A 13025-nucleotide genomic window follows, 5' to 3' on the forward strand; every position below is an offset into this window, starting at 1 on the left:
GCAATCGAAAAATAGGTCAGGAGATCCTATTAAGCATTTTACTGGTATATCACCTACTTTTATAAGATGTGTTATCAGCTGCAGTTGGGAATTAGTCCTCTGTTTTTGAAAGTTTGTGAAGAGTTGGTCTTCATCACATGAGCTGACAAATTGTTCAAAAGGTCTATGCTACGAGATTGAAGAACTGCCTAACAACACACCTAGTCCTACCAATGGCTGGGATTGTATCCGGGCGACAGGGGTCTCTACGTCCGCATAAAGCGATGCCGAGAACCCGTGTCATCTCTTCTGTGGGACGCCTGCCGAATGTAGTGCCAATTAGAGACTTGAGTGGGCAGCGGCCAGCCTTTCATGGGATAAAGGGCCCTAGCGATGGAAGTCCTGCCCTCTGAATGCTGCCGGCCATTCATCTCTTTAACTGAGCAGTGCCGCCGCGAAGGTGCTGGACCCAGGCCACCAGCTAGGTCAGGACAGGAGGGATCTCGCGGGGTGGGGATCACAGGGGTGGGGGTTGTAGGGGGGGCAGTAGCAAGGGCAGGGGTGTGGAGCTCAGCAGGCCTCCCCCCACCCCCCCGCCCACCCCCATGGAGCCGGCAAGCAGATTGCGCAGTCTTTTGTGCCGGGCTTCCCGTGCGGTGACAAGGCTGCGTGACGCACGGCTAATGCAGCAGCGGCAGGATTAGGCCCTTAATTAGCATTAATTGCCCAGGTATGGGCCTTAATTGGCGGCCGGGCAGGAAGGCCATTGACAGACCTTGCTTCCCCGGACTTAATTGTGGCGGAGGCGGGAAGGTGGTAGGGTCTCCCCTTGCTACTGTCCCACCTGATTATATGCTCTCCCTGCCTCCAAACCCACTGTGGGGGACAACATATAATTCCCCCATTGTGTAAATTTTTCAAATGAACGCTTGTCTGCCTTCATCTATCAAATTGAAATATTCCATCAATAAGAATACAAATTAGTCCTTTAATAATTTTAGATAATCAAATCATTCCAAAGTCTACACATTTCTAAAGTGAAACAACACAGCTCTTTAAGTGTCTCTGAGTAACTAAGGGTTTTTAAGCTGAGAATAATTCTTGTGGCCCTTCTTTGAAACTTTTCCATAGCCTCTATAATGTCCATCATTTGAGGGGAAGAAAGCTAGATGCAGTATTCTAAATTTTTCTTTTTATTTATTCATGGGATGTGGGTGTTGCTGATTATGCCAGCATTTATTGCCCATCCCTAATTGCGCTTGAACTGAATGGCTTGCTAGGCCAATTCAGAGGGCATTTAAGAGTCAACCACATTGCGGTGGGTCTGGAGTCACATGTAGGCCAGACCAGGTAAGGACATCAGATTTCCTTCCATAAAGGACATTAGTGAACCAGATGGGTTTTTACAACAATAAACAATGGTTTCATGGTCACCACTGGACTTGCTTTTTAATTCTAGATTTATTAATTGAATTCAGATTCCATCATCTGCTGTGGTGGGATTCGAACCCATGTCTCCAGAGCATAAGCCTGGGTCTCTGGGTTCCAAATCTAGTGACATTACCACTCCGTCACCGCCTCCCCATGAGGGAGCAAATGGGATCTAACCAAGGTCTTTTACCATGACAAAATGAGCTATTTGTTTTATATTGAAAGTCCTATTAGTACAATTTAATAACTGGTTTTCTTTGGCTGTGGCTACTCAGCATTGTGAACGAACCATGGAAGTATTCTGAAGTATGTTCCGAAGAAGGGTCACTGACCCTAAACGTTAACTCTGCTTCTCTTTCCACAGATGCTGCCAGACCTGCTGAGTGAATCCAGCATTTCTTGTTTTTGTTTCAGATTTCCAGCATCCGCAGTATTTTGCTTTTATTTTAGCCTTTTCTCTCAAATGATTTCAGTAAGATTCTATGATTCAGTTCTGTTCTATGTAAAGGAAGTGTCTACTTTATGTTTTTACTTACATCATTATATTGATGATTGGGTGTAGGCTGATTGTGTGATAATTGGCTGGTGTTATGACCAGATGAGAAAAGGGTCGAGGAGTTCCCTCTCAGTCTGTGCCTGGTTTGGCCCTAACAGGGCTTAATTTTTAAAATACCATTTTTTAGCTCCCCTCAGTGAATCCTTGTTCACCCACTCCTCTAAAGAAATCAACCAGACAGATTTTCTTAGATTTAAACAAGAAGGGTATAAGCTTATTAACCTAATTCGGTTAAAACTACCAGAAATACACAACGCGACCACGCTAGCATGCATATGGGATAAGCACATGCAAATAGAGACAGAGGAGGAGAAAGAAGGAGAAAGGTTTAAAGTAATAGTTGGAGTTCAGTTACCAGCTTTTGGGTTTGATGTTATGTCTTGGATTGCAGTTGAATTTTACAGTTCTCATTGGGGCCCAGTGTACACTTTCAAACTTGTTTAGCTGCAGTGGTCTTCTCTCTTGAGGTTTGAGTGACTTCAGTAGATCCCCTGGAACTTCGTGAGAGAGGGAGAGAGAGGGAAACAACAGAGAGACCTTCCTTCTCTGTTGTCTTCAAATTCTAGTCACTCTTCAAACTGTTTTAGAACATAAAACATAGAACAGTACAGCACAGTACAAGCCCTTCGGCCCACGATGTTGTGCCGAACCTTTAACCTACTCTAAGATCAAACTAACTACCTACCCTTTATTCTACTATCATCCATGTACCTATCCAAGAGTCTCTTAAATGTCCCTAATGTATCTGCTTCTACTACCACCGCTGGCAGCGCATTCCACGCACCCACCACTCTCTGTAAAGAACCTACCTCTGACATCTCCCCGAAACCTTCCTCCAATCACCTTAAAATTATGCCCCCTGGTGATAGCCCTTTCCACCCTGGGAAAAAGTCTCTGGCTATCCACTCTATCTATGCCACTCATCATCTTGTACCCCTCTATCAAGTCACCTCTCATCCTTCTTCGCTCCAATGAGAAAAGCCCTAGCTCCCTCAATCTTTCTTCGTAAGACATGCCCTCCAGTCCAGGCAGCATCCTGGAAAATCTCCTCTGCACCCTCTCTAAAGCTTCCACATCTTTCCTATAATGAGGCGACCAGAACTGAACACAATATTCTAAGTGTGGTTGAACCAGGGCCTTATAGAGCTACAACATAACCTCGCGGCTCTTAAACTCAATCCCCCTGTTAATGAAAGCCAACACACCATACGCCTTCTTAACAACTCTATCAACTTAGGTGGCAACTTTGAGCGATCTATGGACATGGACCCCAAGATCCCTCTGTTCCTCCACACTACCAAGAATCCTGTCTTTAAGCCTGTATTCTGCATTCAAATTTGACCTTCCAAAATGAATCTCTTCACACTTTTCCAGGTTGAACTCCATCTGCCACTTCTCAGCCCAGCTCTGCATCCTGTCAATGTCCCGTTGCAACCTACAACAGCCTTCCACACTATCCACAACTCCAGCAACCTTCGTGTCATCGGCAAACTTGCTAACCCAGCCTTCCACTTCCTCATCCAAGTCATTTATAAAAATCACAAAGAGCAGAGGTCCCAGAACAGATCCCTGCAGAACACCACTGGTCACTGAGCTCCATGCTGAATACTTTCCATCTACTACCACCCTCTGTCTTCTATGGGCCAGCCAATTTTGTATCCAGACAGCCAACCTCCCCTGTATCCCATGCCTCCTCACTTTCTGAATGAGCCTACCATGGGGAACCTTATCAAACGCCTTGCTAAAATCCATACACACCACATCCACTGCTCTTCCTTCATCAATGTGTTTTGTCACATCTTCAAAGAATTCAATAAGGCTTGTGAGGCATGACCTGCCCCTCACAAAGCCATGCTGACTGTCTCTAATCAAACTATGCTTTTTCAAATAATCATAAATCCTGTCTCTCAGAATCCTCTCCAATAATTTGCCCACTACCGACGTAAGACTGACTGGTCTATAATTCCCAGGGTTATCCCTATTCCCTTTCTTGAACAAGGGAACAACATTTGCCACCCTCCAATCATCCGGTACTACTCCAGTGGACAGTGAGGACGCAAAGATCATCGCCAAAGGCGCAGCAATCTCTTCCCTCGCTTCCCGTAATATCCTTGGGTATATCCCGTCTGGCCCCGGGGACTTATCTGTCCCCATATCATTCAAAATTTCCAGCACATCCTCCCTCTTAACCTCAACCTGTTCGAGCATGTCAGCCTGTTCCACGCTGTCCTCACAAACGACCAGGTCCCTCTCACTAGTGAATACTGAAGCAAAGTATTCATTTAGGACCTCCCCTACCTCCTCCCTCCACTATCCCTGATCGGCCCTACCCTCACTCTGGCCATCCTCTTGTTCCTCACATAAGTGTAGAACGCCTTGGGATTTTCCTTAATCCTATCCGCCAAGACTTTTTCATGTCCCCTTCTAGCTCTCCTAATTCCATTCTTCAGTTCCTTCCTGGCTACCTTGTAACCCTCTAGAGCCCTGTCTGATCCTTGCTTCCTCAACCTTAAGTAAGCTTCCTTCTTCCTCTTGACTAGCTGTTCCACATCTCTTGTCATCCAAGGTTCCTTCATCCTACCATCCCTTCCGTGCCTCATCGGGACAAACCTATCCAGCAGTCGCAGCAAGTGCTCCCTCAACAACCTCCACATTTCTGTCGTGCATTTCCCTGAGAACATCTGTTCCCAGTTTATGCTCCTCAGTTCCTGCCTAATAGCATTGTAATTCCCCCTCCCCCAATTAAATATTTTCCCATCCCGTCTGCTCCTGTCCCTCTCCATGACTATAGTAAAGGTCAGGGAGTTGTGATCACTATCACCGAAATGCTCTCCCACCGAGAGATCTGCCACCTGGCCTGGTTCGTTGCCAAGCACCAAGTCCAACATAGCCTCCCCTTTAGTCGGCCTATCTACATATTGAGTCAGGAAACCTTCCTGGACACACCTGACAAAAACTGCTCCATCCAAACTATTTACACTAAGGAGGTTCCGTGCAATATTTCCAATCAATGTTCTGTGAGCACAATTCAAAACTCCAAGTTGGCCGGCAGGTTAATCATGTGACCAAATCCCTATCTGGGACAAGCTTGCCTGCTGTTTGTGGATTTCAAAGCTCTCGGTAAGGGGGGGTGTATTGCTGTCTCTTACACAGACAAGATGTGGATAACGGTTGCCCAGACCAATCTCTGTAAACTGAATTGACTTTTTTTTTCAACTGTCTTTTTGAATGCAAAATAAGCAGTCATGTTTCCAGCCACTGACCTTTTAACCCAAGCAATTTTTTTCAGTCCAGCAACAGTTTAAAATTAATGTTCCATATGATGAAATCAAGATATCTCACTTTGACAGGTGTGGTTTTCATGACAGCTGGGTTGGATTTTATCTTTTTGGGGACAGGACATACTTTGGCAGTTTTCCAGAATGATTGGTAAATACCAGTGTTGTAGCTGTATGGTGCAGCTTAGCTAAGGGTGCGACTGGTTCTGAAGCAAAGTTCTTCAGCACTGCAGCTGGAATACTGTCGTGGCCCATAACCTTTCTGGGTCCAGTGCACTTTGCTGTTTCTTGATGTCGTGTGGAGTGAATCAAAGTGGCTGAAGACTGACATCTATGATGTTGGGGACTCCAGAAAAAGATTGTAAAGGATCATCCACTTGACATTTCTGGCTGAAGATGATGACAAACCCTTCAGCTTTGACTTTTGCACTCAAATGCTGGTCTTCACCATTATTAAGGATGGAGTTGTTTATGGAAACTCCTCTTCCTGTCAGTTGCTTAATTTTCCAACAACATTCATGGCTTTGACCATGATCCATTGTTTATGGGATTACTTAGTTCAGTCAATAGCATGATGCTTTTCTGCTTAGTGTGCATGTAATCCTGTGCCGCAGCGTCAAGAGGTTGGCACTTGTTGATATGCCTGGATCTGCTCCTGGTATGCTTTTCTACATTATTAATTGAGTCATGATTGTGTCATCTGGCTTCATGGTGATGGAGGAATGAGGGAATGCCAGGCCATGTGGTTACAGATTGTGGTGGTATACAGTTCTGCTGCTGTAGCTGGCCCACAGTACCTCATATATTTCCCAGTTTTAAGCCCTTAGACTTTTTCAATCTATGCACTTAACATAGTGGTAGTGTCACACAGCATGATGGAGCAGTGTGAAAATGGGACTTGATTTCCCTGAAGACTGTGCAGTGGTTTTTTCTACCAATGCTGTCTTGGGAAAATGCAACTGTGACAGCTAGATTAGTGAGTCTGAGGTCATGAAGGTATTTCCCTCATGTTGGTTCTTACACTGCCTGCTGCAAGTCTAGTCTGGCAGCTATATCCTTCAGGAGTCTACCAGCTTGGTTCGTGTTGCTACTGCTGAGCCACTCTTGGTGATGGAAGCCCTTTCCTTCAATGCTTCCTGAAAGTGGTGTTTGACATGGCGGAATACTTGTTTATCAACTGAGGAAGGGTGGCATGTGGTATTCGGCAGCAGGTTTCCTTGTTCATCTGTGACCTGAAGCCATGAAACTTCATGGGGTCCAGAGTTAATGTTGAAGACTCCCCAAACTCTGTGGGCGAAATTTCAACTCGCTCAAAGCCTTACACTTACACAGTTAAAAGCGGGCCCTATACTGTTCACCTCAGGTGATCGAGGACATAACCAGGGATGGTGATGGAGGAGTCAAGTTACATTTTTTAAGAACTCAATTCGAATTCCCATAATGCCATGGGGGGGATTTAAACTCACATTCTACTGGGTTATTCATTCAGGCCTCTGGGCTACTAGTCCAGTAAAACAAACACTTTTGCACCTTGCCCAATACACAATGAATTCTGCATATTTCAGCAACCCATACAGGAAGGGCATCATGAATATTAAAAAAAATCAGCAGGCTTGGTATTTAAAGCTCATAGCAAGGGAAAATTACATTAAAAATTGACAGAAAACACATCTCAGGAATAAAAGGCCTTTTGCTCCGCAAGAATGAAATACTGTATTCATATGGTAAATATTGTGTTCATACTGCAACCAAAAAACACATTCCTTATTAAAAATTAAAAATAACTATTAAGAAGCAATGAAAGTGATTCTGCTCAAATACATGCATATACCCAGATCATTTAAATTCAAATCCAAACCCAAATAGTGTAATAAAAAGGTACTCAGAATCGTTTTTCAAAGTTTAAAGGCTTTCACCAGCAAGAGAAATTCAACAAGACATATGACACAAAGGTTACTGAACAAGTTTGAAGAAAAATGGGTTGTCTTGATGTAGATTAAGTAACTTGCATTGCCAGAAAAAATACCTTTGAATCTGAATACATTGATTTTGGATTCATCATCTGAAACAGCTTGATTTTGGATTGATTTGGATCTTTTATTCAGTTTGTTTTTTGCTCCCAACAAGATTTTGACTAAATAATGAGAAAAATGCTAAAATGATGGTTCTGTAATTAAGTTCACCTTCTTAAATTGTTCTTACTGGATTTACATTTAGGTAAGATGGAGAACTGTTTTCTGGGGCTTAGCCTTGCAGTTTATTTTTGGACTAATTATTCTGAGAACAGAATCAGGATTCTATGCTTTCCAGTGGATGGGGAAACAAGTACAGGTAGGTGGAAGAACAGGAACTCTTTGAAAAAACTTAAAGTGCACTGCACCTTAAGTATTCAATAACAGTCAATCTCCAATGTCATTGCTTTTGGTGTGCAGGAAGATAGGTTATTTTATAGTATGTAATATACAACAAATCAGGGCCACTGAATTGTAGTGATTGAATAATTAAAAATGTTAATTTTTATTACATAGTATTAATGGAGAATTAGCAATGTTTTTGGATTTAAATTCTATGATTATGTTAGTTTTTGTGGAAAATATAATAAATGTTACCTCTGAGTTTTTTTAAAGTCCAGAATCAAGTGGATGATGGTAGGGAAGCTGCTCCCTGGGCAGCTGGATAGGTGTGTAGAAATATTGAGTGGAAGTGATGATCTGGTTGGGAGGGTGACCCACGTGACATGGCCAGATGAGGAGCGGGGTGGTGTTCAGCACCATTCGCGACTCCTCAGGTACTGAAGCAGTCTGTAGAAATGCAGCAAGACCTGGACAATATCCAGGCTTGGGCTGATTAGTGGCAAGTAACATTCGCGCCACACAAGTGCCAGGCAATGACCATCTCCAACAAGAGAGAATCTAACCATCTCCCCTTGACATTCAATGGCATTACCATCGCTGAATCCCCCACTATCAACATCCTAGGGGCTACCATTGACCGAAAACTGAACTGGAGTAGCCATATAAATACCGTGGCTACAAGAGCAGGTCAGAGGCTAGGAATCCTGAGGCCAGTAACTCACCTCCTGACTCCCCAAAGCCTGTCGACAATCTACAAGGCACAAGTCAGGAGTGTGATGGAATACTCTCCACTTGCCTGGATGGGTGCAGCTCCAACAACACTCAAGAAGCTCGACACCATCCAGGACAAAGCAACCCGCTTGATTGGCACCCCATCTACAAACATTCACTCCCTCCACCACCGACGCACAGTGGCAGCAGTGTGTACGATCTACAAGATGCACTGCAGCAATGCACCAAGGCTCCTTAGACAGCACCTTCCAAACCCGCGACCTCTACCAACTAGAAGGACAAGGGCAGCAAATACATGGGAACACCACCATCTGCAAGTTCCCCTCCAAGTCGCACACCATCCTGACTTGGAACTATATCGCCGTTCCTTCACTGTCGCTGGGTCAAAATCCTGGAAATCCCTTCCTAACAACACTGTGGGTGTACCTACCCCACAAGGACTGCAGCGGTTCAAGAAGGCATCTCACCACCACAGTCTCAAGGGCAATTAGGGATGGGCAATAAATGCTGGCCTGGCCAGCGACACCCACATCCCGTGAATGAATAAAAAAAAATTCACAGGCTCCCCTCTTGCTCTTCCTCTTATTTGGCTGCAACAGGGCTTATTCCTTTTTAAACAGTGATTGTGCTTACAACCTCAGTGAGTATTTTACCTTTTACCTTTAATATGATTGTGAAAGAACCAATCGGACAGGCTTTCTTGAGTTTAAACAAGAGGTAAGTTTATTATACTAAACAATCTGAACCAAATCTAAAGAAAGTAATAAAAGAAATATGCTACACATTCACGCACACATTCACAAGAGAAGCACACACACACAAATTGATTACAGAGTGAGAAGTAGATTTTGTGGTTGGATTTGAGTCCAGAATAAATAAAAATTAAATACACAGTCTGCGAGGTTGGATGATTCTGTGGTCTTCCGGCTAAAATTGTATTCTTGAAATCTTTGACTAGTCAAAGTGCATTTTGTGGCTGGCCCGCTTGGCCCAGGATTTTCTTGGAAGCAGACTTATAGATGGCTCTCTTCCCCTGGTCTCTGTCTGTAGCAATCAGTAGGCTTGGAGGGTCCACAGTTGCAGACGGTTTTCAGACTTGTGTTATCTGGAGAGAGAGAATCACACAATAGTTACAGTGCAGAAGGAGGCCATTTGACCCATCGTGTCCACACCGGCTTTCTGAAAGAGCAATTCCCTCAGTTCCATTCCCCTGCCTTCTCATCATAACCCTGTACATTCTTCCTTTGCATATAACTGTCTAATTCCCTTTTGAATGCTTCAGTTGAACCTGCCTCCATCACGTTCTTAGGCAGCGCATTCCAGACCTTAACCACTCGCAGCGTGAAAAGTTTTTCCTCATGTCACTTTTGCTTCTCCTACCAAATACTTTAAATCTGTGCCCTCTCGTTCTCGATCCTTTCAGGAGTGGGAACAGTTTCTTTCTATCTGCTCTGTCCAGACCCCTCATGATTTTGAATACCTCTATCAAATCACCTCTCAGCCTTCTCGTCTCCAAAGAAAACAGTCCTAACTTCTCCAATCTGTCTTCATAACTGAAATTCCTCATCCCTGGAACCATTCTTGTGAATCTTTTCTGTACTGTCTCCAATGTCTTCATGTCTTTTCTCAAGTGCGGCGCCCAGAATTGGACGCAATACTCCAGCTGAGGCCGGACTAGTGTCTTATACAAGTTCAACATAACTTCCTTGCTCGTGTACTCTATGTCCCTATTAATAAAGCTCAGGATGCTGTATGCTTTATTAACTGCTCTCTCAACCTGTCCTGCCAACTGCAATGATTTATGCACATGTACACCTAGGTCCCTCTGCTCCTGCACCTGCTTTGGAATTGTACCCTTTATTCTATATTGTCTCTCTATGTCCTTCCTACCAAAATTAATCACTTCACATTTCTCTGCATTAAACATCATCTGCCACCTGTATGCCCATTCCACCAACCTGTCTATGTCCTTTTGAAGTTCTACGCTATCCTCCTCACAGTTTACAATGCTTCCAAGTTTCGTACCATCTGCAAACTTTGAAATTGTGCACTGTAAACCAAGGTCTAGATCATTAATATATGTCAAGAAAAGCAAGGGTCCCAGCACTGATCCCTGGGGAACTCCACTACAAGTCACAAGCCAGCACAGACACGATGGGCTGAAAGGCCTGTTTCTGTGTTGTATAACAGTATAAACCCTCCTCCAGCCTGAAAAACATCCATTAACCACTACTCTTTGTTTCCTGTCACTTAGCCAATTTTGTATCCATGCTGCTACCGTCCCTTTTATTCCATGAGCTACAAGTTTTCTCACAAGTCTGTTGTGTGGCACTGTATCAAACGCCTTTTGAAAGTTCACGTACACCACATCAACAGCATTGCCCTCATCAAAATTCTCTGTTACCTCCTCAAAAAACTCCAGCAAGTTGTTAAATATGATTTTCCCTTAAGAAATCTATGCTGGCTTTCCTTAATTAACTCGCATTTGTCCATGTGACTATTGATTTTGTCCCAAATTATTTTTTCTTGAGATTTTCCCATCACCGAAGTTAAACTGACTGGCCTGTAGTTGCTGGGCTTATCGTTACAACTTTTTTGGAACAAGTTTGCAATTCTCCAGTCTTCTGGCATCACCCCTGAATCTAAGGAAGACTGAAAAATAATGACCAGTGCCTCTGCCATTTCCACCCTCACTTCCCTCAGTATCCTTCAGAGAGAGAAAGAGAGAGGGAGGCACACAACCTTCCTGCTGCTGCACAATCTGAGTTACTGGCTTGACTCTTAGTTCAAGGAAAACTCCCAGCTTTCACAGAGATGGACACATGTGGTCACATGACTGCCTCAGTGTATTCTATGGAATCTTCTAATAAGATTCAGGGTTCGGAATTGGTTCCCCATGCCCCAGGATGGCAATATTTGCACTTGGAGGGGGTTGCTTTTTCAAAGTCAAGGTGTTAGGATTGCCGTGCTAATGAAGCAATCTTAGGTAATTCAAACACAATTCAAATCCAGACATTGTTCTGGGTCCATGCTCTTCAGACCTCTGTCTCTGGTTCGGGCCTTGGAATGTGAAAAGGTGTTTCAGATGCGTTTTGCAGTGGCCATTTTGCTGTCAGTTTTTAAAAAGTTAATTGCAAGATTTTTTCCATTAAAAGTTCAATGTATGTTTCCAACCAATGAATTAATATTCCTTATTTGGCATATGGTTTTTCTTGACAACTGGGATAGTGGTGTTGGAGTGTGGAAGCGTTAGGAATGGGAAATACTGAGTGTGGGAATACTGGGAATGGGATACTGAAGGTGGAAATAGGATGAGGTTTGCAGTTTGTCACTGAGAAAAGTGCTATACCTGCCTTTGTGCCATGGCTTGGAAGCTGGCAGTACTTTCTTTAAAATGATTAGGTCCTGAAGGTGTACAGCCATTCTGGTGGACTTCCACTATATAAATCCAGCGGGCGTTTACTGAAATGGTGTAAACTCAGCCAGACACTGGATATGCCTGGTCCTGCCTTCAAGGCAGAATTTTCAAGATTGTCTTATTGGGGTGGAGCTTACATCCATACCCACAAAGCCATCAAAGTAAAGGGGGAACAGGGCTATGGTAATTCTCTAAATTGGGAATTCTTGCTCCCCAGCCCTTGGTCAGGTCCCAGTGCATTATTGATGCAGGTATGTCTGGTCTCAGCCAGCATATCTACCCCAAAGCCATGAAAGTGAGGCCTATCTGGGAGTCCAACTGGGATTGGGGCCGAGATTCCTGATGATCAAGGGTGGGGTTCTGCAGGAATGACCAGATTTATTTTGTGTATTCTTTTGTGGAAGGAAGAACCTGACTCACTTTTCCAACCAGTATTTTTTGTTTCCCTGGTAGGAATGAGTGCCCAACAAACTGCTGAAGGCTGTGGAGGAGGAAGAGTGGCTGTTGCATTTTCTGGTGACATGGATGCACTGATGCAACCTAAGTGAATATTAAGTGAAAAATAAGGGCATGCCTGGCATCCTGGGCAGTAATGTGAGCAGCTGGGGGTGCATTGTCCTCACAACCCTCCTCCTCTTCTTCCCCCTCTCCTCCTCCAAATTGTCCAAGGAGGATCTGAGCTTTTTGCCTTGTTCCTCCTACAGGTGCACGCTTTTTATGGCACAGTGTTGTACAGAGCATAGCAAACCATGACCATTCTTGACAGCTTGGTTGGTGTGTACCGAAGGGTGCCTCCAGATCTGTTGAAGCACCTGAAGCGCATCTTCAGCATGCCGATGGCCTGTTCAGTCACACATCTGGTGATGATATGGTATTCAATGCTATTGAGCTTCACTTTCTGATGGATGTCATGAGTCAAGTTTGCAATGCGTATCCCTTGTTGCCTAACAGCCACCCCTTAAGTCTCAGGTTTGCAGAGATCAAGGAGCTTGGACTAGCACGGGGCAGCTTCCTGGGAATCTTGCATACACTGCATATAGATCCTTCTGTGGTTGCACACCTGCTGCACATTGATTGAGTGGATGACTAATACTCCAGCTTTTTCTGGGCATGCCTTGACTCCCATGTGTGTGCAATTGATGGTGCCCGGCACCTGTGGGAGCTGGCTAGATCCGCAAAGCGAGCGCCTGCTTATTCTCACTGACATTATTGCAGACAAAATTGACATAATTGCCAGCCCTGGCAAACAAGATATCAGTGACCTGTCTAAAGCATTT

General features: G+C 44.2%; 1 protein-coding gene across 1 annotated transcript in view; it reads left to right on the forward strand.

Moving 5' to 3' along the window:
• Positions 1-13025, forward strand: part of LOC137368706 (solute carrier family 28 member 3-like) — a 266723-nt gene that overhangs the window by 136852 nt on the left and 116846 nt on the right. Inside the window, exon 7 of the mRNA XM_068028876.1 lies at positions 7462-7575. Within this exon, the coding sequence (XP_067884977.1) occupies positions 7462-7575 (114 nt within the window). The remainder of the gene's footprint in view (positions 1-7461; positions 7576-13025) is intronic.

The sequence above is a fragment of the Heterodontus francisci genome, chromosome 4, assembly GCF_036365525.1.
Source record: "Heterodontus francisci isolate sHetFra1 chromosome 4, sHetFra1.hap1, whole genome shotgun sequence".
In the NCBI taxonomy this organism is placed as follows: Eukaryota; Metazoa; Chordata; class Chondrichthyes; order Heterodontiformes; family Heterodontidae; genus Heterodontus; species Heterodontus francisci.